Below are 25,876 nucleotides of genomic sequence, written 5' to 3' on the forward strand. Positions count from 1 at the left end.
TTACAGGATATTGTCAGCAACGGGAATGGCAGCAGCTCGCTGACCAGGGCAGATGACCTATTAATAATTAATTGCCATAGCCAAGGCCATCTTACTGGCAACCGTACAGCTCCCTGCAGTGTGGGGAGATCACCAGCTACCTCGAGGTGGCCTCCCAGAGTGGTCGGTGGGTGCCTTCCTTTCCGGTGGCTCCATATCCCACGGAGGGGCCTACTGGTGGCAATGGCCAGACACCAACTCTGGAGAATCCACCTTTCCAAACACCAGGGCCTAGCTGCCCGGCTGACAGAAATATTCTTTCCGCCGGCTCTCTAAAGGTGCCATTGCTTTCCACTTGCAGCCTCATCAACAGCCATATTTGTTAGTGACACTGATGAGGTTCCAGCTGGTTCTCAAGAGTGTTGCTGCGGTCCCACCATTCACTCAGACAACCTCAGGACCTGCATATTTGGTGCTGATATGATGATAAAATCCCAGCCAGTGTGTGTTCACCCTATCACGTTCCTTTAACACTTCAAAAATCTTAATTAGCTCCTCAGCATTCTAAGCGCAAGGGAATATATTTTTATGCAGCCTGTCCTCATGATTTAACTCTTGAAGCTCCATTACCATTCTGTTGGGTCTGCACCACAGACCCTTCCTCCTCCTCCCTCAGGATCCATTCTTCATGAGGTGCTGAAGACGAAGGGGGTTATCTGGATGGGGTCCCTGTGAACCACCTGCCAGGAGATTCAAACAGACAAGCAATGGAATTGGAGCGGCCGTTTATTCAAGTAGAAATTGGAAACTCATTTTCAATTCTGATCTCCAACGGCAAATGCGAGAGATGAAAGAGAGCTGTGTCCTTAAGAGGCGGTGCTCGAAATGATTCAACGCCAAGTTGTTGGCTGCAAAGTCACGCCTTCTCTCGGTTGCCAATTGGCCCCGGGGGAGACCTCCCTGGAGAGCAGCATGTGTCACAGGACGATTCCAAACAAACAGAAATATCCAGTCAGATATTCAGCCTCCATACCTGCACCGAGAGCCTTCAGACTGAGCGTGTGCAGATGCAGGTGTGTCAGTGTGCAGTGCACCTTCCTGCAAAGCGGTTCCAACTCGACCGTCGTACTCGGGGAGTGTGGAATCTGCAGCTTAATTTACCGACACCGATCAGGTAACGTTCGCACTTGTTAAAATCAGATAACCTTTGGAGGCGAACCCTGCCCCCCTCCCCAAGCTGGGAAGGTGAACTTTATTTTGCGTGTTCCTGGGAATTCATTTCAGTCCAGGCTTCTGGACCCAGTTGACACCTACCCTCCCTCAAACACAGTCCACACCAGAGTCGGGCGTTTGGGAACTGAGTTGCCAAATCCATTCTCGAGTGTTGTGGAAACGCAGGGAACTTCCTTGAAGAAGATGCTGATGTGAATTCAAAAGAGAAATCGGACCACTTGTTTGAGAATGAATATAACCCAGTCACAGGCACAGCCCGTGTTTAACAGAGATAACAGGTGGTGTCCCAGATGGCCAGTGGCGACTGACATTGTTTCTCTGAATGTCACAAGGCAGGAGGGTGCGAATGCATACTTGCCTCACCCGAGGCAAATTAGAGCATACTCTTAAAAGCTAAACTCGGTGCTCAGGAGAAATACCCTAGCGAGGCAGGGTCGTGTGGCACTCCCACAAGTGACACATAGAACATAACAGGAACCAGGATCTGACAACATTCTCGTCCTGGGGAAGGCTTGTACCTGACTTGACTTTTTCTAATTCAGCCCGACCCGCTGAATGTTTCCTTTTTTGTTAACAGGGATCAGGCAGCCGGACAACTTGGGGTGTAAGGTGTTGCTTAACCGCGTTTACGGCAAACAGGAGGGACTGACATCGTCACTATGGGAGCTTTTTGTTTTGTTTTGTTCCCTCGCTGAAACAATTACTGCTGCAATAGGACAGCCATTGCTTTACCTGCTCTGCTCTCTCCCTTGGCCGGCTGCAAGCCTCTGCAAAACTGGACCTCTGGAGTCCTGGGTGTTCAACTAGTTGGAGTTGGATTTGTTTATTGTCACGTGTACCGCGGTACAGTGAAAAGTATTTTTCTGTGTGCAGCTCAAACAGATCATTTAGTACATGAAAGAAAGTACATAATAGGGCAACACAAGGTACACAATGTAAATACGTAGACACCGGCATCGGGTGAAGCATACAGGGGTGTAACATTAATCAGATCAGTCCGTAAGAGGGTCGTTTAGGTAACAGCGGGGAAGAAACTATTTTTGAATCTGTTGGTGGGTGTTCTCAGACTTTTGTATCTCCTGCCCATTGGAAGAAGTTGGAAGAGTGAGTAAGCCGGGTGGGAGGGGTCTTTGATTATGTTGCCCGCAGGACAGTTGGGCACGACACTGACACCCTGCGTATAAAAGGAAGTTTAGGATAAAAGAGAATGTAAGTCAGTCGCAAATTAATAAATTGGGGAAAAGGGAGATGCAAATGGGTTAGGGGAAATAAACTAAAAAAAATACTGATAAACAAATCGAATATCAGTGGGAAACATTTCAAGCAGTATTAAAATCCAGGAGAAATATATCCCACTTAAAAGCAGAACAAACTGGTCAGGAGTGACACACCATGGATAAATAGAGGAAAAGTTAAAACGAAGGAAGAAGGCATAGACAACAAAGGAGAATAAAAACGCAAAGCTGAACAGGTTACGAAATACATTTTTAAAATGATAAAATGCAAACTACAAAATGAAATGATCAAGGAATGGGAACAGGAATAGTGAAATATTTCACAGTGACAAATGATAAAAGAAAAATAAGGGTAGGCTGGACTTCCTGAGAAACACATGATGGCAGAATTACTAAAGAGTTACTTTGCCTTGGTACTTAACAACATTAGAAGAAGTAACCAAATAGTATATAAAGACATTTAAGGTAGAAATTGGGGAGAGAATGGATAAACTAATCAAACTTAGCGAAGAACTTAGGGTGTCACAGTGGCTAAGGGTACGCCCTGCCCTGAGCCACAGGTGCAAGGAATCTGTTAGCCTGAGTTAATACCTCAGAACTCAAATAAACACTCAGATTTGTGTGGTAATCAAATGGCTTCTTTTGGTTAAGATTCACGAATGTTCTCTTCAGTAATGATTTTTATTAGTGTCACAAGTAGGCTTACATTAACACTGCAGTGAAGTTACCGTGAAAATCCCCTAGTCGTCACATTCCGGCGCCTGTTCGGGTACACTGAGGGAGAATTCAGAATGTCCAATTCACCTAACAGCACGGGCGGGATTCTGCGGGAATCAGCGGGGCGGGCCACTGCCAACGGCCCCCAACTGGCACGGCGCGATTCCCGCCCCCACCAAATCCCGGCGCCGGAGAATTTGGCAGCCGGCAGGGGCGGGATTCACATTCTTAGTCGTGACTCGGGTCCAGAGCTGGTGGGCTCAAGCCCCATTCTTGAGACTTGAGCACAAAATCTAGGCTTGTCACAAGGGACATCTTTTGAGATATTAACCCTAATTGATTGGTTGTGAAGATTGGTACTTTAAAAAAAAAAGTTTAGAGTATCCAATTTGTTTTCCAATTAAGGGGCAATTTAGCATTGCAATTCACCTTCCCTGCACATCTTTTTGGGTTGTGTTGTGAGCCCAGCGCAGACATTGGGAGAATGTCCATGTGGAGCTTGCACAATGACCTGGGGCCGGGATCAAACTATTCCGTCATCGTGCCACCCTGGGATCCCACAGTACTACTTGAAGAAGAGTTGGGAGTTCTCCCCAGTGTCCTAGTCAACATATATCCCTCAACCAACAGCCTAAAAGATGACCTGGTCAATTATTTCATTGCTTTCTGTGAGCGCTTGCTGTGCCCAAATTTGTTACTGTCACTCCCTCCATTATAGCACTTCAAAACTATGTCACTGCCTGTCCTAAAGGACGTGAAAGATGCTGAATCAATTCAGATTCTTTCTTTCAGAGAAAGTGTGTCGCTGTGTTTGCACGAGTTCAACAACTGGGAGTATGCATTACCCAGAGAATCTACTGGTTTTACAAGTTGTTGCTCTGCCAGACTAATCTTTGTGAATGCCCACCACAAATACAGAGCTTGAGTGCAGCTGGCTGAAGCTTGCAAAACAACTGACCCAGGCCTTCTGGTCTATCAGCTATATGATTAAAAAAGACAATTCTGTTTACAGTTTATGTCCATTGCTGGCAAGATCACATTTACTGTGTATCCCTAATTGTCCTGACAAGTAACAGTGATAGAAAGCGTTTCATCTAATTTTTATTTTGGAATGTGTGAGCAATTTAGTTAAGTGTGTGACCCCTTGGGCAGCACGGTGGCGCAGTGATTGGCACAGCTGCCTCACAGCGCCGAGGTCCCAGGTTCGATCCCGCCTCTCGGTCACTGTCCGTGTGGAGTTTGCACATTCTCCCCATGTTTGCATGGGATTCGCCCCCACAACCCAAAAGATGTGCAGGGTAGGTGGATTGGCCACGCTAAATTGGCCCTTAATTGGAAAAAATGAGTTGGGTACTCTAAATTTTTAAAAAAGTGTGACCCCTTAATTATTTTTTGCATCTATGCATACATGGTAACTTTTCAGACTTGTATGAGGACAAGGTTGCTGTGCAGTCACGTGGACATGTAGGGGACATTGATGGGTCTACTTCCTGAGTCACCATTGTCCTTGTGGTGATGGTTCTTCCCACAAAAGTAAGAGGGAGGGAATTCCAAGCTGCCGTCCCAGCTGCCTAGTTTACTTTTTTTTTAAATTAAGGGGCTATTTAGCGCGGCCAATCCATCTACCCTGCACATCTTTGGGTTATGGGGGTGAGACCCAAACAGACATGGGGAATATGTGCAAGCCTAGTTTACTTTTGAATTACAGCCATCTAACCTGGGCTTCATGCATGGGCAGCTAACACCATAATTTTTTTTTTGGGGGGGGGGGGGGGGGGGGAATTCTGATTGTAGTATAAGGACAGTTTAGTACTCGCACAAAGATATGAGGGAGATTTACAACATATCCTGAAATGAAAAATAATTGTTTAATTAGGTTGGAAAGGATTAACAGGCAGGCCATAACCCAACTAAAAATAGTAAGAAGTCTTACAACACAGACTTCTTACTGTGCTCACCCCAGTCCAACGCCGGCATCTCCACATCACAACTAAAGATAGGTAGACCCACATTTTTTTGGCTCTTGATGCTGTTCATTGCCTTCATTTCAGGCTAATGTTGGAAGGGATGAATAATTTTTGTAAGGGCCCCGAAGAATCCAGCACGAGTTTTAAGGATACAAAATAATAACATTTATTTACTATAACAATTATATACATAACAGTAGCAGTAAGTTCCCTTGCTACCTTCTCCTGGTTCCTGGACTGGCCAGCTTATTTATAGTAGAAGTTTCTCCGCCCCCCTCATTGGGGAAGTTCATACTCCCATAGGATTGTGGGATAGTCATTAGTCCCCAGCCAATCGTCAGTAGGCAGGTTATAACAATAATGTACAAGCATATGGAGAAATCACTTAGAACTACTGCACCAAAATATTATTGTTAATGCAGTGTGTAAATATTCTACAGCCCTATTTCTTACCATCCATTTATATTTTAATATATTGGCAGGGCAGACGGTAATTGTTTGAGAGAGTGTGGAGAGGTGTCCAGGGTCCCGGGTGCATAAGACTGTTAATGCAACTCTTGATATGGGAAAGGAACAGAAAGGAAACCATGCATCTGAAATCAGCTGTGCTCTTGCAAAACTCCTATTGTCAAGGGCTTGTCTTAACGAGGTTTAATCTGCAGGTGATTCAACTGGAAGCGGGAGGGCGGGGAATGTAACCGGAGAACTGCAGTTACAGAGTCAATTGTTTAGATTCCTCTAATTGTAACTAAAAGCCATTCATCTTTCCAATTGAGTTTTGCTACTGCATGTTCTGCTCTCCCCTTTTTGCAATCAATGACGTTAGTGTACTATACACCTCCATTTTGTGCCCTTTTTCTCCCCACCAAACCCAAGGCTCATTCCATAGAAAATGGTGGCTCTATAATGGGTATCAAACCCCCATTCCAGTTTTATAACCAAGTGGCAAGTTTAAAATCAACATCAGAAAAGAGTAAATATAGCGTAGTGGTAACGTTACTGGACTAGCAATCCAGAGGCCTGGACTAATAGTTCAAAGACATGGGGCAGTTTTAATGCAGGTAAGCGGCCTCTAGCCCACTAGTGGAGAGCCAGTGAGCGACCAACAAAGAACAATACAGCACAGGAACAGGCCCTGTACCGGTCATGATACCAACCTTTGCCAAAACCCTCAGCACTTCCTTGTGCCATATCCCTCTATACCCATCCTATCCATGTGTTTGCATGATGCATTTTGAATGCCGTTAATGTATCTGCTTCCACAACCTACCCTGGCAACGCATTCCAGGCACTCACCACCCTCTGCATAAAAACCCTGCCTCGCACATCTCCTCTAAACATTGCCCCACGGACCTTAAACCTATGCCCCCTGGTGACTGACCCCTCCACACTGGGAAGAGTGCCTGCCCATCCACTCTATCCATGCCCCTCATAATCTTGTAGATCTCTATCAGATCACCTCTGAACCTCCGTGTTTCTAATGAAAACAGTCTGAGTCTATTCAGCCTCTCCACATAGCTAACACCCTCCAGACCAGGCAACATCCTGGTAAACCTCCTCTGCACCCTCTCCAAAGCCTCTGCAGCCGTACCAAGGTTCTATACAACTGTAGCAATGACTTGCCAGTTTCTATACTCGATGGCCCGTCCAATGAAGGCAAGCATTCCGTATGCTTTCTTTTTTTAAAATATATTTTATTCAAATTTTTTCCGGTCAAACAAAACAATACAAAGGTTTACCTTTTTACAACAATAAAACAATAATTATAACAGTGACCGTTTTAACAAATAAATAAATAATATATAAACTAAATGGCAACTGCCATAACAAAAATAATAACTCTCCAGAGATAAAATCAAACTATCCATTATACATAACCAAGTACAAATATCTATACAAAAACACCCCTGAGGACCTGCCCGAGCCCCCCCCCCCCCCTGGGTTGCTGCTGTTGCCTTCCCATTTCCTTTATCGTTCTGCGAGGTAGTCAATGAACGGTTGCCACCGCCTGGTGAACCCTTGAACCGAACCCCTGAGTGCGAACTTTATCCTTTCTAGTTTTATAAACCCTGCCATGTCATTTATCCAGGTCTCCACGCCCGGGGGTTTGGCTTCCTTCCACATAAGCAAAATCCTTCGCCGGGCTACTAGGGACGCAAAGGCCAAGACATCAGCCTCTTTCACCTCCTGCACTCCCGGCTCTTCTGCAACCCCAAATATAGCCAACCCCCAGCCTGGCTCGACCCGGACCCCCACCACCTTCGAAAGCACCTTTGCCACCCCCACCCAGAACCCCTGCAGTGCCGGGCATGACCAAAACATGTGGGTGTGGTTTGCTGGGCTTCTCGAGCATCTCCCACACCTATCCTCTACCCTGAAAAATTTACTGAGCCTTGCTCCGGTCATATGCGCCCTGTGCAAAACCTTGAACTGTATCAGGCTTAGGGCATCAGCCCACCGCCCCTCCTCAATCTCTTCCCCCAGCTCTTCTTCCCATTTCCCCTTCAGCTCATCCACCATGATCTCCCCCTCGTCCCTCATTTCCCTGTATATATCCGACACCCTACCATCCCCCACCCATGTCCCTGAGATCACTCTGCCTTGAATCTCCTGCGTCGGGAGCTGCGGGAATTCCCTCACATGTTGCCTTGCAAATGCCCTCAGTTGCATGTACCGAAATGCATTCCCTTGGGGCAACCCATATTTTTCCGTCAGCGCTCCCAGACTCGCAAACGTCCCGTCTACGAACAGATCTCTCAGTTGCACAACCCCAGCTCTCTGCCATGCTCCAAATCCCCCATCTATTCTCCCCGGGACAAACCTATGATTATTTCTTATCGGGGACCGCACCGAGGCTCCCGTCCTTCCCCTATGACGTCTCCACTGCCCCCAAAGTTTTAGCGTTGCCACCACCACTGGATTTGTGGTGTATTTCTTCGGGGAGAACGGCAACGGCGCCGTCACCAGTGCTTGTAAGCTGGTTCCTTTGCAGGACGCCATCTCCAATCTCTTCCACGCCGCTCCCTCCCCTTCTCCCATCCACTTACACACCATTGAGATATTGGCAGCCCAGTAGTATTCACTTAGGCTCGGTAGTGCCAGCCTCCCCCTATCCCTGCTACGCTGCAACAACCCCCTCCTCACTCTCGGAGTCTTCCCGGCCCACACAAAACTCATGACACTTTTCTCAATTTTCTTGAAAAAAGCCTTCGTGACCATCACCGGAAGGCACTGAAACACAAAAAGGAATCTCGGGAGGACTACCATTTTGACCGCCTGCACCCTACCCACCAGTGACAGGAGCACCATGTCCCATCTCTTAAAATCTTCTCCCATCTGTTCCACCAATCTTGTTAAATTAAGCCTATGTAAGGTTCCCCAACTCCTGGCTATCTGAATCCCTAAGTACCGGAAATCTCTTATTACCTTCCTCAGCGGTAAATCAGCTATTCCCCTGCTCTGCTCCCCCGGATGCACCACAAACAACTCACTCTTCCCCATATTCAATTTGTACCCCGAAAATTCCCCAAACTCCCTGAGTGTCTGCATTATCTCAGGCATCCCCTCCTCTGGGTCCGCAACATACAGCAATAAATCATCTGCATACAAAGATACCCGGTGTTCTTCTCCTCCCCTGAGTACTCCCCTCCACTTCCTGGAGCCCCTCAGTGCTATGGCCAGGGGCTCAATCGCCAATGCAAACAGTAACGGAGACAGGAGACACCCCTGCCTCGTCCCTCTATGAAGACGGACGTAGTCGGACCTCTGCCTGTTCGTGATCACACTCGCCACCGGGGCCCTGTACAGCAGCTGTACCCATCCAATAAACCCTTCTCCAAAACCAAATCTCCTCAGCACCTCCCACAGATAATCCCACTCCACTCTGTCGAATGCCTTCTCGGCGTCCATCGCCACCACTATCTCCGCCTCCCCCTCTGGTGGGGGCATCATCATTACCCCTAGCAACCTCCGTATGTTCGTGTTCAGCTGTCTCCCCTTAACGAACCCAGTTTGATCCTCGTGGACCATCCCCGGGACACAGTCCTCTATCCTCGTCGCCAGCACCTTGGCCAGGAGCTTAGCATCTACATTTAAAAGGGAAATGGGCCTGTAGGACCCACACTGCAGCGGGTCTTTATCCTTCTTCAAAAGGAGCGATATCGTCGCCTCCGACATAGTCGGGGGCAACTGCCCCCTTTCCCTGGCCTCATTAAAGGTTCTCGTCAAAAGCGGGGCCAGTAGGTCCATATATTTCCTATAAAATTCCACCGGGAATCCGTCCGGTCCCGGGGCCTTCCCCGCTTGCATGCTCCCATTCCCTTTTACCACCTCCTCCATCTCAATCTGTGCTCCCAGTCCCGCCCTCTCCTGCTCCTCCACCTTCGGGAATTCCAGCTGATCCAGGAAACACCTCATTCCCTCCTTCCCTTCCGGGGGCTGAGCCTTATATAACCTCTCATAGAATGCCTTGAACACCCCGTTCACTCTCTCCGCTCCCTGTTCCATCTCTCCCTCCTCATCTCTCACCCCACCTATCTCCCTCGCTGCTCCCCTCTTCCTCAATTGGTGGGCCAGTAGCCGACTCGCCTTCTCTCCATACTCATACTGTACACCCTGTGCCCTCCTCCACTGTGTCTCTGCCTTACCCGTGGTCAGCAGGTCATACTCCACATGTAACCTTTGTCTTTCCCGGTACAGTCCCTCCTCCGGTGCCTCTGCATATTGCCTGTCCACCCTCAAAAGTTCTTTCAACAATCGCTCCCTTTCTTTACCCTCTTACTTCCCTTTATGTGCCCTTATGGATATCAGTTCCCCTCTGACTACCGCCTTTAACGCCTCCCAGACCACTCCCACCTGAACCTCCCCATTGTCATTAAGCTCCAAGTACCTTTCAATACACCCCCTCCCCCTTAAACATACCCCCTCATCCGCCAATAAGCCCATATCCATTCTCCAGAGTGGGTGCTGTTCTTTTTCCTCTCCTACCTCCAGGTCTACCCAATGTGGAGCGTGGTCCGAAATGGCTATGGCCGTATATTCCGTCCCTGTCACCTTCGGAATCAGTGCCCTTCCCAAGACAAAAAAGTCTATCCGTGAGTATACTTTGTGAACATGGGAGAAAAATGAAAACTCCTTACTCCTAGGCCTACTAAATCTCCAGGGGTCTACCCCTCCCATCTGCTCCATGAAGTCCTTGAGCACCCTGGCCGCTGCCGGCCTCCTCCCGGTCCTGGACCTCGACCGGTCCAGCCCTGGATCAAGCACCGTATTGAAGTCTCCCCCCATTACCAACTTTCCCGCCTCCAGGTCCGGGATACGTCCCAACATACGCCTCATAAAATTTGCATCATCCCAGTTCGGGGCGTATACGTTCACCAGAACCACCGCCTCCCCTTGCAATCTGCCACTCACCATCACATATCTATCCCCACTGTCCGCCACTATGGTCTTTGCCTCAAACAGTACCCGTTTCCCCACTAAGATAGCCACCCCCCTATTCTTTGCATCTAAACCCGAATGAAACACCTGTCCCACCCATCCTTTACGTAGTCTGACCTGGTCTATCAGTTTCAGATGCGTCTCCTGCAACATAACCACATCTGCCTTTAATTTGTTTAGGTGTGCGAGTACCCGTGCCCTTTTAATCGGCCCGTTCAGCCCTCTCACGTTCCACGTGATCAGCCGGGTTGGGGGGCTCTTTACCCACCCCCCCCCTTGTCGATTAGCCATCCCCTTTTTTAACCCAGCTCCTCACCCGGTTCCCACGTACCCGTATATCCCCCCGACGGTGCCCTCCCACCTCGACCACCCCATCCCATAACAGCTCCCCCTTCTCCTTAGCAGCAGCAACCCAGTTAACCCCCCCCCCTCCGCTAGATCCCCCTCAAGCGTAGTTGCACCCCCCATGTTGCTCCCAGAAGTCAGCAAACTCTGGCTGACCTCGGCTTCCCCCCTTATCCTCGACTCCCACTGTGCGAAGCCCCCTCCTTCCTGCGTCCCTGTTCCCGCCATAATTACCATAGCGCGGGAACAAAGCCCGCGTTTCCCACTCGGCCCCGCCCCTAATGGCCGGCGCCCACAGTTCCTCATGCTCCCCCCCCCCAACATGGGGAAGAGAGAAAAGTTACAGGATCACAAAATTAACAAATTGAAAAATCATCCCCCCCCCCCCCCCCCCCATCCCCTGTAATCACACCACCACTTTGTCCCAAAAGCTCTTTCTCTCGCCAGACTGTTCCAGCTTCTCGTCCACAATGAATGTCCACGCCTCTTCTGCCGTCTCAAAGTAGTGGTGCTTCCCTTGGTGTGTGACCCACAATCTCGCCGGTTGCAACATTCCAAACTGGACCTTTTTGTGAAGCACCGCCTTAGCCCGATTGAAACTTGCCCTCCTTCTCGCCACCTCCGCACTCCAATCTTGGTATACGCGGATCACCGCGTTCTCCCACCTACAGCTCCAAGTTTTCTTCGCCCATCTGAGAACCGTCTCTCTGTCATTGTAGCGGAGAAACCTCACCACTATAGCTCGAGGTGTTTCTCCAGCCTTTGGTCTTCGCGCCAGAACTCGATAAGCTCCCTCCACCTCCAAAGGGCCCGTCGGGGCCTCCGATCCCATTAGCGAGTGAAGCATCGTGCTCACATATGTCCCGACGTCCGCCCCTTCTGTGCCTTCGGGAAGACCCAGGACTCTTAAATTCTTCCTCCTTGAGTTATTCTCCAGCGCTTCCAACCTCTCCACACACCTTTTATGCTGTGCCTCGTGCGTTTCTGCCTTCACCACCAGGCCCTGTATTTCATCTTCGTTTTCAGCAGTCTTTGCCTTCATGACCCGAAGCTCCAGCTCTTGGGTCCTCTGCTCCTCTTTTAGTCCTTCAATCGCCTGCAATATCGGGGCCAACAGCTCCTTCTTCAACTCCTTCTTCAGCTCTTCCACACAGCGCCGCAGGAACTCTTGCTGCTCCGGGCCCCATAGCAAACGGCCACCTTCCAACGCCATCTTGTTTTGAGCTTCCCTTCCTTGCCGCTGCTCCAGATGATCCTCCGCAATCCGGCCGCTATCCTCTCCCTTTTCCATGCGTGTCCGGGGGGGATTCCCTTCTGGTTTACTGCACAGTGTTTTTGCCGTTTAAATTGCCATTGGGGCTCCTATTAAGAGCCCAAAAGTCCGTTCCAACGGGAGCTGCCGAAACGTGCGACTTAGCTGGTCATTGCTGCACCCGGAAGTCGGCATCCGTATGCTTTCTTGACTACCTTGTCTACTTGTGTTGCCACCTTCAAAGATCTGTGGACATGCACGCCCAGATCTCTCTGACTTTCTATATTCCTTAGAGTTTTGCAGCATCTCGTTTAGGGAAGGTTCTTTTAAGTGCCTCTTAGGCACTTAACTATACAATGGGGGCTTTCCTGGGGTTCCAGGACCCCGGTTTGTAGTGCAGAAGTCCTATCCAATGAGAGCTGAATCATTCAGAGGAAGGCTGCTCTACTCAGCGGCAGCATCACCCGGGAAGCGGTGACAGCTGACACTACGATACCCACCCGATGCCTGAGATCGTCATTGGATCTCAGGCCACAGGTCCGTGATGACAGGAGTGGGGTCACTGAATGAGGGTCACAGGGCATATGGGGGATGGGAGAGTCAGCAGCAAGGAAAAGATGGTGGCTCTCAGCAAGCTCCTCTTTCCTGATTCCAAGCCCCTCGATCAGGCACTAAGTGTCTATAGATGAAGAACCCCAAATTCACACACCCCTCCCATCCCCAGGAACCCACAAACCTTGCTGTGTTTCCCGCAGGGTGATCCCCTACCCGCTGCTGACTTAATACCAGCTGTGGTGTATTGTAGCCCTTAAGTAAGCATTTATCTTCTACTTAAGGGCCTCAGTTGGCAGTGGAACTGGAAGGCCATCCACAGGCCTTCCTGACACGAACTAAGGGTGTAAGTGGGGTGGAGCAGGAGAATGGCAGGACCCCCACAAACCACTCTCCTGTCTGATTAAGTGCGCCCCTGTCACCAAATCTGCCACATAGGATAGGGCATTAAATTCAACCTGTAACTTTAAATAGCATCATGGCATTTGGGGCAATTTAAAATTCTGTTAATCATAGATTCTATGATTCTAATTAACAAATCTGGAATAAAATGCACATCTCATTAATGTTCATGAAAGTAGTCAATTGTTGTAAAAACCCATTTGGTTCATTAATGTCCTTCAGGGGAGGAAGTTCTTACCCAGTCTGGTCTGTATGTGACTCCAGATCCACACCACTGAGATTGACTCTAAACTGCCCTCTGTAATAGTTTAGCAACCACTCAGTTATATCAACTGCTATAGAAGAGCACTGTGGATGTACCTGCACCAAATTGACTTCAATAGACTCAAGAAAGCAGCTCGCCATCACCTTCTGAAGGGCAATGAGAGATGGACAATAAATGCTGACATTGCCTGCAATGTTTTCATCTCGAAACGTAAGAAGAACTGCTGGGAAAAATTAGACTTTTGGCAACAAATTTATACTGTATGCAAAGAGAGGGCTGATTTGTTCGTAAGTGATTGACAATCCGCATTGTCTTCACATACAGCTTTTGTTTCCCTTGGGTTTGTATTCTTGTGAAATAACCTGATGAGTGCACGACAAAAGCATCAATAAAAAGGTCTATTTTTTCCAGCGATAGGCAGAGGGCATGGGATACAGGGAAATTGGCTGTCTGGATACAGAATTGGCTGGCCGAAAGAAGACAGCGAGTGGTGGCGGATGGAAAGTATTCCGCCTGGAGGTCGGTGACCAGTGGTGTCCCACAGGGATCTGCTCTGGGAACTCTGCTCTTTGTGGTTTTTACAAATGACTTGGATGAGGAAGTGGAAGGGTGGTTTAGTAAGTTTGCCGATGACACGAACGTTTGTGGAGTTGTAGGTGTGTCGAGGGCTGCTGTAGGTTACAACAGGAGAATGACAGGATGCAGAGCTGGGCTGAGAAGTGGCAGATGGAGTTCAACCTAGATAAATGTGAAGTGATTTATTTTGGAAGGTTGAATTTGAATGCTGAATACAAGGTAAAAGGCAGGATTCTTGGAAGTGTGGAGGAACAGAGGGACCTTGGGGTCCACGTACATAGATCCCTCAAAGTTGCCACCCAGGTTGATAGAGTTGTTGAGAAGGCGTATGGTGTGTTGGCTTTCATTAACAGCGGAATAGAGTTTAAGAGCCGCAAGGTTTTGCTCCAGCTTTATAAAACCCTGGTTAGACCACAATTGGAATATTGTGTCCAGTTCTGGTCGCCTCATTATAGGAAGGATGTGGATGCTTTGGAGAGGGTACAGAGGAGAGGAGATTTACTAGGATGCTGCCTGGACTGGAGGGCATGTCTTATGAAGAAAGGTTGAGGGAGCTAGGGTTTTCTCGCTGGAGAGAAGAAGGAAGAGAGGTGACTTGATGTAAAGGAAAAGGTGATGAGAGGCGTGGATAGCCAGAGACGTTTCCCCAGGGCAGAAATGGCTGTCACGAGGGGACATCATTTTAAGGTGACTGGAGAAAGGTATAGGGGAGATGTCAGAGGTCGGTTCTTTACACAAAGAGTGGTGGGTGCGTGGAATGTACTGCCAGCGGAGGTGGTGGAGTCTGCGTCAGGGGCATTTAAGCGATTCTTGACCAGGCACATGGGCAACAGTAAATTGAAGGGGTGTAGGTTAGGTTGATCTTAGATTAGGATAAGTGGTCAGCACAACATCGTGGGCCGAAGGGCCTGTACTGTGCTGTACTGTTCTATGTTCTATGTACTCAGGTTCTGTGCTACCAAAAGACTAAATGAATAAAAAGGGGAAAAACACAGAATGGTGTACAATATAGCATTCTAGTTGTCACATCACGCACTACATACCTGACACACACAGGTCCACATAGACTCCCTGGGATCCCAGTTTGGAAATCAAGATGCTTCCAGTGCAGTGAAGGCTGCGGACATGTTCACCATTGGATCAAAGCACTGAGAGCAGAATAATACAGACTGATACAGCCAACCTAATTCCAATGATGTTAGGACACTGGGGTCAGATCGCCACTGAAATGCAAAGCCCAAGCCAATCTTTTGATATTGCAATTGTTTTTACGGGTCAGGAAAGAAACCATGAGTTTTTATTTTGAAAGTTTTGCAGCCGTTGCTGATCTCGTCCCACTGTAGAAATGGAATTAATCTGGGTGAGTCTGGGCTACGTCAATTCTGTGTGTTTGTGTTGGCTGGAGTGGGCTGGGTGAGCTGAATTAATGCTGCCTGGTCATTTCAAACCATCAGATATCCAGTTCATTTGAAAGTTAAGATTTATGTATTTTGTGCCTTGAGGAATGATGTGTGCTTATTCATAAACAACTAGATATTTCCTATTTTTATTCATGCATAATGACGATGGGAGCCTTGACTGAAGCACTGTGATCATTTGCTGTAAATCATGGATGCAATGGGCAGGACAAGAATGAAGGTTCAAACTTGTGATGGACAATTTTGGACCAATTTCAAGGATTTCACGCACAAGAGTAAGTTCACTGGAAGAGACAGTGAGCTGCTGTGTAGTAGCCATAACTCCAAATCGTACTTCCTTTGGGCCCTGCTTCCTGGCTTTTAACGAAAGATCTGTTTCTAGGTCAGGCTTCTGAGTGATAGAGGATGCAAAATCTCTGGAATTGATCAATTCGATATTGTGATGGAAGAGGGACTGCAGTCTTTCTGGATCGATGTTCTGGGATGGGATCATTTCTCCATCTTTGTCTACCTAGTGACACTGATATAAGGAATTTGTCCAATGCAACCACCTCATATCATTGATTAAAGCAGGAGGAGGTGTGTGATCTGCACATACATTTATTGCCAAGCCTTTCCCCCCTCTTGTCGTCCTCACTCGAGAATTTGCTTAAAATATAACAAAGCAGATGTGGTGTCATTAAAGTTGACTAATTAGTGAGTCTTCTGCCCTATGTTGGGAAATTAAATTGACAAGTTCTAACAACAGTGCATTTGAATTTCTCAGATACAAAGGCAAAGTGAAATGGGCTACCAGTTAAGCTGCCACCGGCCACAATGTGACCCGGGACCCCAGCACCTGAAGGGCAGGAAGCGGCAGAAAGGGCCAGACCTCAGCGCCACGTGCAGCTTTGCCCACAACCTGGCAGCGCACCACCGGGTTAATATCAACACCGCCTCAGAGGAAGAGCTAATGACACTGCAGGGGATCAACCGGACTCTGGCGCACAACATCGTGCTTTACCGCCGCGTGATCGGGGGGTTCCGCAAAATCGAGGACATGGCTTTGGTAACTGGAGTAGGGGCCACAAAGCTCCAGCTGATCAGGCCAGAAATCTGTGTGAGGGGCAGGGACTCCTCCCAATCCATGGAAAATCTGTCGACTTTTGACCTGCTGTCTTCCACCAAATTGAACATAAACATCACGTCAGAGAAACAACTCACGGCCTCACTGAGAATCACAAAGGATCTGGCCCGTTGTATAGTTTGTCACCGCACTGTGCATGGGCCTTTCAAGAACGTTGACGATTTACTTCAGGTGATGGGGATGGATGAGTCCTTGTTGAGTACCATCAGGTCCAAACTCACTGTCACCCTCCCAAGGCCCATTTCCTCCCATTCATGTGTTCGGTTAGAGGACAGACCCGGTCAAATCTCCTCCTACTACAGCCTACAGAACCTAAGCTTGAACCCCAGGATTCGGGATCGGCCCTCTTTAATTCGGCCCCCGGCTGAGGCCTTCACCGGGACTTTTGATGGAAAGAAGGTTGTCCGTATTGGCACTTGGAACCTTCAGAGCCTCACCTTGGACAAGGTCAATAATCCGGGAGTGAGGGAAGTCATCTGCTTGACACTGCTTGAAAATGGGTTTGTAATAACTTCACTCATTTAGAATTAACTGATCATAAGCAGTTCAAATATGTTCATTTTTATGCTTCACCCAAGTCTCCTCCCGCCACTCATATTCTCACCGTATCTACTTAACCTTTCCTTCAGTGCTGCATCAGATGTTTATCTAGCTTCCCCTTAAATGCATCAATACCCTAATAACAGGTACCTGGAATTTCCGTGAGGACATTCTCCTTATTTGATTGAGGGTGCAGTAGTGCAGTTGCTTATATCACTGGATAAATAATCTTGAGTGGGCAATGTGGAATTAGAATTCAGTCTAAGAAAAAAATCTGATAATATAAACCTTGTATTAGTACATGTGACTGTGCAGCAGTCAGATTATCCTAAATACTCAAATGATCCACTGAAGTCCTTTAGGGAGAGATCCTGTTGTACAAATCTGGCTTCACTTCCATATCAACAAGGTCGGTTCTTAGGTGACCTCTCAAATGACCTAATGAGACTCACAGAGGGGATGGGCAATAAATCCCAGTATGGCCAATGATGCCCACATCCTAAATAAATCATCTAAAACTAATTTACCACCAAAAATGGTGTTGAATACCCTAGAGGAAAAGCATAAACATGGTGGGAGATGAGGAAAATACCATGGAAACTATCCCAGAATTTTCTGATTTATAGGACGCCGTTCTCCCGCCGCATTGCACTCAAGGGAGAGCACAACGAGGCCGGAGATTTTTGGAAGAGGCTTCCAGCGAGCATCCTGACAGGCTCCATGCCTCGTGAGATTCTCTAGAATCTCGCGAGATGTCGGAGTCTGAACCCCGCCCCAAATGGCTGGGACCGAATGACGCTCGCGGAAGTAGGTCGTAAAACCTAATTAACGACCTACCTGAGTGGGATCCACCGGCCTCCCTCGATTCATCGGTCTCCCCGGGTGCCGGTCAGTGCTGTTCCACACAAACATGGAGCAGGCAGAACGGCACCCGGGGGGTCTCCCAGACCATCGGAGACCCCTGGGTGTTCAGGGTAAGTGCTGGGTGGCTCCCTGGCCTTCCCCTTGGAATGTGGGCACCTTGGCACTGCCCAGCTGTCACCTTGGCACTGACACCCTGACATTACCAAGGTGCCTGGAAGGCATTTCAAGCCAGCAGGTTGGCAGTGCAAGGACGACTGAGTGCCAGGGTGGCACTGCCAAGTGTCAGGGGGTGAGGGTGGCCATGCCCATGAAATAAGGGTGGGTGAGGGGTTGAAGAGTGGGGGAGTACAGGGCGGGTAGGGGCCTATGGGTGGTTGGGGGTGATAGATGGGGGTCCTAGAAGGGAGGGGATGCTGTGAGGGTCCTTGGAGGGGCCCAGGGACCCCATAGCGGGGTGTCCTCACTTGGGGGGGGGTGTGGGGTAGTGTCCATTTGTGTTGGGGGTGACATTGCCCATGGATGGGGGGCGTGGGGGACCCACAAGCTCACTTAGAGATTGGGGCACCCTTCAAACATAGGGCATACGATAAATACACAATGTAAATACATAGACATTGGATGAAGCATACGGAGTGTAGTGCTACTCAATAGAGAAGATGCATGGAGAGATCAGTTCAGATCATAAAAGGGTCATTCAGGAGTCTGGAAACAGTCTGGTAACAGCGGTGAAGAAGCTGTTTGTGAAGCTGTTAGTGCCAGTTCTCAAACATTTGTATCTCCTGCCCAATGGAAGAGGTTGGAAGAGAGACTAGCCTGGGTGGGAGGGGTTTTTGATTATGCTGCTCACTTCCTCAAGGCAGCGGGAGGTATAGACAGAGTCAATGGATGGGAGGCGGTTTTGCATGATAGATTGGGCTGTGTTCACGACTCTGTAGTTTCTTATGATCTTGGGCTGAGCAGTTGCCATACCAGGCTGTGATGCAGCCAGATAGAATGATTTCTAAGGTGGATCTGTAAAAATTAGTAAGAGTCAATGTGGGCATGCCAATTTCCTTAGTTTCCTGAGGAAGTTTCGGTGCTGTTCTGTTTTCTTGGTCATAGCGTTGATGTGAGTGGACCAGGACAGATTGTTGGTGATGTGCACACTGAGGAATTTGAAGCTGTCAACCATCTCCACCTCGACACCATTGATGCAGACAGGGGTGTATACAGTACTTCACTTCCTGAAGTCAATCACCAGCTCCTTAGTTTTGCTGACGTTGAGGGAAATATTGTTGTCGTTACACCATGCCACTAGGTTCTCTATCTCCATCCTGTACTCTTGACTCATCGTTGTTTGAGATCCGACCCACTACGGTGGTGTCATCAACAAACTTGTAGATGGCGTTCGAGCCAAATTTTGCGACACAGTTGTGTGTGTGTATAGGGAGTATAGCAGGGGGCTTAAGTGTGCAGCCTTGCGAGGCCCCAGATTGGAGGACTACTGTGGACTATCATAGTGTTCCAGCAAAATTCTATGGGACACTAACACAATCATTAATCAGTTTGTAATAAACTGACAAGGTAAAATTTCAAATGGTACACAAAGAAACGGTACATGAGGCAATTAATCAAACATCTTCCGACAGACTTTGAAGGTTTTTAACAAGACTGGAGGAAGAGTGAAATACTATTCTGAACTGTCCCCTACATTTTTCAGATTTATCACTATCAAAGTTCCCAAACATGAAGCTGAATTCACTGGGGTTTTCACATCTGCAGTCACAATTTAGTGGGAGGTCTGAGGAGAGGACCCTTGCCACCTCTGCCCTACCTTCAATCCTTCCCATGTGCCTCCAGCAGGCATGTTTCCTGTGGGGTGAGGAGCAGATTTCCAAGATGGCGCCAGAGCGAGGCGACTTCTTTCAAACTGTGCCCAGCATACCCTCTAATTCTACCTTTTACTCCCGTTCTATGCTTCTAAAACTCCATTCTAACTCTTTTAAACTCTCTAGCAATGTTCTAATTCAATTACTTACAGATTTAGCGATCTTTAGGATAACTGTAACATTAGATTCTGCAGTCTCTCCTTCCTTCCCTATGTACAGTATGCATTGTTTGTACAGCGTGCAAGAAACAATACTTTTCACTGTATACTAATACATGTGACAATAATAAATCAGATTAAATCAGATAAAATATGTCAGGTGCTCATTCCACCACCTTCCCACTCACCCCCATATTACAAAGGGTGGGCAGGTAACCAGCAGGCCATATTTAAATAAGTACTTCAGGGTCAATAATATTTCTTAACAAGCCAATTGAACTTGATAAATATGCTGCCTTCACCATAAAACGATTGGCATGGGCAGCTGGGTGGGAGCAGGCAGCTGAACTTTAAAAATCATGGCGCTGTGAACCAGCAGTGCTAACACTGTGCCACCCAGAAAGAACCCAGATGGGAGAACAGGGGAATATGATTATAAAGCGTCCTAAACATGGCCATAGGAATGACTTTTCCACATTAAGTATCTTATAGAAAGAACTAGTGAAGGAACATAGAACATAGAACATAGAACGATACAGCGCAGTACAGGCCCTTCGGCCCACGATGTTGCACCGAAACAAAAGCCATCTAACCTACACTATGCCATTATCATCCATATGTTTATCCAATAAACTTTTAAATGCCCTCAATGTTGGCGAGTTCACTACTGTAGCAGGTAGGGCATTCCACGGCCTCACTACTCTTTGCGTAAAGAACCTACCTCTGACCTCTGTCCTATATCTATTACCCCTCAGTTTAAAGCTATGTCCCCTCGTGCCAGCCATTTCCATCCGCGGGAGAAGGCTCTCACTGTCCACCCTATCTAACCCCCTGATCATTTTGTATGCCTCTATTAAGTCTCCTCTTAACCTTCTTCTCTCCAACAAAAACAACCGCAAGTCCATCAGCCTTTCCTCGTAAGATTTTCCCTCCATACCAGGCAACATCCTGGTAAATCTCCTCTGCACCCGCTCCAAAGCCTCCAAGTCCTTCCTATAATGCGGTGACCAGAACTGTACGCAATACTCCAAATGCGGCCGTACCAGAGTTCTGTACAGCTGCAACATGACCTCCTGACTCCGGAACTCAATCCCTCTACCAATAAAGGCCAACACTCCATAGGCCTTCTTCACAACCTTATCAACCTGGGTGGCAACTTTCAGGGATCTATGTACATGGACACCTAGATCCCTCTGCTCATCCACACTACCAAGAACTTTACCATTAGCCAAATATTCCGCATTCCTGTTATTCCTTCCAAAGTGAATCACCTCACACTTCTCGACATTAAACTCCATTTGCCACCTCTCAGCCCAGCTCTGCAGCTTATCTATATCCCTCTGTAACCTGCTACATCCTTCCACACTATCGACAACACCACCGACTTTAGTATCGTCTGCAAATTTACTCACCCACCCTTCTGCGCCTTCCTCTAGGTCATTGATAAAAATGACAAACAGCAACGGCCCCAGAACAGATCCTTGTGGTACTCCACTTGTAACTGAACTCCATTCTGAACATTTCCCATCAACCACCACCCTCTGTCTTCTTTCAGCTAGCCAATTTCTGATCCACATCTCTAAATCACCCTCAATCCCCAGCCTCCGTATTTTCTGCAATAGCCTACCGTGGGGAACCTTATCAAACGCTTTGCTGAAATCCATATACACCACATCAACTGCTCTACCCTCGTCTACCTGGAATGTCTGTGCTTGCACCACACGCTATCATATCAAAACATCTCAATCAAATTCATTTCTTGAAGTGAAGTGTCACCACCACGTAAAGGTGTGTGTGTGTGTGTGTGTGTGTGTGTGTGTATATACAGAGCCCACCGCCCCCCTCCCTTTTTAATTTGAGTGGTTCAATTGTAAACTAACTCAGCAGCCAAGCTTTAGGCTTATGCAAGTTAAAGGTTAGCTTATTCCAGAAACTACTGCTGAATGGTACTCGGGTAAAAGTGAGAACGTTATTAACTAAAATATAGATACAATGATTAAAAATGGATAAAGCAAAAATAAAATACATTAAAAATGAGGGACAGCATTCTCTGACCCCCCCCGCTGGGTCGGAGAATCGCCGGGGGGCGGCGTGAATCCTGCCCCGCCGTCCCGACGGCAGCTGCCGAATTCTCCGCGCTGGGTTTTTGGCGGGGGCGGGAATCGCGCCACGCCGGTCGGGTGCCATTGGCAGCGCCCCCCCCCCCCCACCGGTGATTCTCCGCTCCGCGATGGGCCGAGCGGCCGCCCGTTTTCGGCCAATCCCACCGGCGTATATTGCACTAGGTCCATACCGGCGGGACCTGGCTCTGCAGGCGGCCTGCGGAGTCCTCGGTGGGGCGCGGGGGGGATCCGACCCTGGGGGGCCCCCACGGTGGCCTGGCCCGCGATCGGGGCCCACCGATCTGTGGGCGGGCCTGTTGGGTGAGGGCATTCTTCCCTCCGCGCCGGCTGCTGTGAAGCTCCACGATGGCCGGCGCGGAGACAAAACCCCCTGCGCATACGTAGGAAATGTGCCAGCGGTTCTGCGCAGGCGCCAGAACACACTGGCGCTCCTGCGCATGCACCGGCTGGCGGAGGCCCTTCGGCGGCGGTTGGCGCGGCACCAACCCCTCCAGTGGAGGATTCCACACCTTCCGGGCGGCCCGGCACCGGAGGGTTCTCGACACTCCTCGGCGCCAGTACGACCCGCCCCGCCGGTTAGCGGAGAATCCTGCCCGAGATTTCAAATCAATCTTAGCGGGATATCTCTGCTGTCCCATTGAAACTTGATGTTCGGTTTAGCAGCTGAGATGGCTTCTGCAGTCGAATTGACAATTCAGGTGGACTCAGCAGGCCGGCAGGATTTTTTGGGGGAGGAGAGAGAAGTTTCCTGTTCTTCTATTCGGCAGATACTACACTTGCAGCTCGCCGAGACTCTTTTGCCAGAACAGCAGTTAATTTCTGAATACCTTCCACTTTGTCATCCCCTGGCTGAGAATCTGTTTCTCCGATTTCTTCCTGGGGCTCTGCACACACAAATGGCTATTTCCAGCCTGTCTAATTACAACCAAAGCAAAATAAGTTAATTTTGATGAATCACCCGGGTTCCACCAGGTTAAAAAAAATGTATATGTTGACGTCCTGTGACGTCCCTTCCTGTCTCCTGTTCCCTCAGAAATAAAAGGTTTATTTTGGTGGACATCCCTGGAGGGGTCTTTGCATTTTTAATGACTTTCTATAGCCAGCTCTAGAGATATGAATCTGACCAGATAGCGGAAGGTGCCATGCTGTGTATCCATACTTCCATATTGAAAAAGGCTTTTAAACTCAGTGTAAAGATTTGAAAACAGATATGTACCTGTAAAACAGCTGTCCTTAAAATCTGTAATATCGTAATTAAAGATTTGTGACAACAGTAATTGTTAATTTGTAGATGAGCACATTAGCCTTTCCATGCCAGTAACCTTCAACAGTATTAAGGCAAACGCCAGTTAATCTAATTGGTTTCGGGGGGAAAATCTGGGCCAAATACCAGAAAACTCTCTACTCTTCTTCAATACCTTTCTGTGTGACCACGTCTCAGAAAATGGTATCAATAAAGGTATTCACAGTCATGAGAGGCCATTATGCCGAACTGATCTGTACTAGTTAGTTGCCGCTGTGCATCCAACAGACCGTACACAATACAGCTAGTGTTCAAGGGAGTGGCTGTTAGGTCAACACAGCACTCAGTAATCTCAATTCTCCCATTACAGAAGAGTGTTAACATTGCTGGGTGAGCACCACACATTTGATTTACGTCCTAAAATCTGTATAACTGAAAGCAATTTTGCTTTTACGAACATGCTGTGTTATCTGCGTGACTGCAGGCTCTGAACAGCCTTTGTTTGACCCCGTTTGTGATCAATATTTATGCAGTGGATGCGCTGATAAACAGGTGAAAACAAGCCAAGATTCTGGAATTTATAATCATACTGGGACCAGCTTTACCACACAGGCTGCAGTTATTCTAAAAGGCAGCTCACCACCACCTTCTGAAGGGTGACTTAGACAATAAACCTTTAGGAATGGCTTTATCTGGTTTCTCTGTTAGAAAGATATGTGAGTGTGGGAGGGAATCACACTAAAAGTTGAAAACCAATTGAAGTGGATTATGCAGTTTTCTAAAGTAGGATCAGAGAAGACGTTTGGAGCTTGAAATAAACCTGTTTCGCTCCCCCCCCCCCCCCCCCCCTTACCCCGCACTCTTGACATTTCAGATTCTGCAACATGTGTATAATTCTATGTAATATGAAGCCTTGATTTCAATTTTAGCTGGTATTGGGAGGGGTGCAACACTTTCCATTAGGCCATCCAGGAGCAGATATTTCTCTCTCCGCCTCGGTAGCAATGAAACAAGGGTCTGAAATATTGATCAGCCTATCCAGTGGCTAGTCTGCTGACGTCAGGCAGTTTTCAAGGTTAGGGTCATCAACGTAATTTGGCCAGTCATCCTGGCAATCGCTGGGTTGCTCTGTGATTGATTAGTCGATCTAGAAGGAGCAATGCTTAACTATTTAAAGCTCCCCCAAATCTGGTCCCCTTATTTTGTGGGCCCAACTACAGTCCTGCACTGACACAAGGGATCTAAGGGTCTCTTACTGTTGTGATGAATGTAGGGATTTCAGATATATTATATTATAGACATTTGGTTCCATAAGGTTAAAAGCCTGGGTTAGTGTGTGTATCATTTTTACAGTCATATTGTTAAACATCCTAGTTTGCAAGACAGTTAGGTGTTTGGGGAGCCAGAGGTGCGATTAAAGCATTGTAAAAGCTTGGGCTAATGGATTTGTGTTTGGATTAAGAGGATTCCCTGGGGAGCATTTAATTAGATACATTGGCCAAAATTGGGAAAGGCGATTGGGCGGAGAATTGGTTCCGACGCTGAAATCGTGGCAGGCGCCAATTTGACAGCAAATCGCAGTGCTTCAGCACCTCGAAAACGGTGTCAATGCGTTTCACTCCGCACATACAGTAGGCACCATTTGGAAACCATTAGCGGGCCCGACCTGGCATTCTCCAGGGCCTCTGCGATTCTCTGCCTTCGATGTGCTGCGTTCCAGATGGTGTGGTTCACTTGTGCTTTTTAAAATCGTGAAACCGGTGTGGCGGCTACTGAGGGAGAGAGAGGGTGTACGGAAGGTGTCCAACATTGCCATAGTTTGCTGACTGTTGTGCCGCTGGCTGGGGGGAGTAGTGGGGCATGGCCAGGAGGTGGGCTGTGGGGTCGGGCTCGACGGGCAGGGAACACCGTTGCTGCAACCGGCAAGGCAGCCATGCAGCTGTGCACACCGTTAACAGCCCACTTTGAACCTAGTGCCACGGGTCGTATAGGTGTCCCCGGTGCCCTCTGGCCCCAGACAAGCCATCGGCTGTATGGGTGCAATCCAGCACAACCAGTGCCATCTTTTTTGGCTGGGATAAGTGTGTGTGGGGATTGTAATGTGTATGTGCGGCTGCAGCTTGTCAGCCTCCTGAGTGTCGATCACAGACCTGGTGCATTCCTGCAGCATTTTTCAGTGGAATCGAGTGTGGTCCACGCAGCACCAGTGCTAGCCCCTCAGCGGTAGTGGAATTGGTCCAGATGCGGCGCCGGCATTTCTGTCGTAAAAGTCCACAGATTCTCCGTTGGCGTCAACACATAGTCTCACCGTAAGTGCCGACACCGTCTTGGGAACCGTGGCACTTTACGACAGAAAAAACGGCGCAACAGCTGCACCGATTCAGCTACTTTAAATGGGCCAGCACCTTCGCCACGTGGAACACAATCAATTCCATGCAAAACAGTGCCGGACCTCTGTCCCATTGGTATCCGGCACCGTGAGTGCCCCTGATCCCAGCACCTGTCGCTGCTGCCAGGGGTACCATTGGCTGGCACTGCCCTCACTGGGGGCTGCCGTGGGTGTGGCGCTGTGGT

At 48.4% G+C, this 25,876-nt stretch overlaps 1 protein-coding gene across 1 annotated transcript in view; it reads left to right on the forward strand.

Moving 5' to 3' along the window:
• Window positions 1-1,007: 1,007 nt before the first annotated feature.
• The window catches only part of LOC140430825 (endonuclease/exonuclease/phosphatase family domain-containing protein 1-like), a 60,465-nt gene continuing 35,596 nt past the window's right edge, over window positions 1,008-25,876 (forward strand). Inside the window, exons 1-2 of the mRNA XM_072518548.1 lie at window positions 1,008-1,153; window positions 16,147-17,006. Of these exons, the coding sequence (XP_072374649.1) occupies window positions 16,165-17,006 (842 nt within the window). The 5' untranslated portion in view covers window positions 1,008-1,153; window positions 16,147-16,164. The remainder of the gene's footprint in view (window positions 1,154-16,146; window positions 17,007-25,876) is intronic.

Source organism: Scyliorhinus torazame, chromosome 10, assembly GCF_047496885.1.
Source record: "Scyliorhinus torazame isolate Kashiwa2021f chromosome 10, sScyTor2.1, whole genome shotgun sequence".
Classification (NCBI taxonomy): domain Eukaryota; kingdom Metazoa; phylum Chordata; class Chondrichthyes; order Carcharhiniformes; family Scyliorhinidae; genus Scyliorhinus; species Scyliorhinus torazame.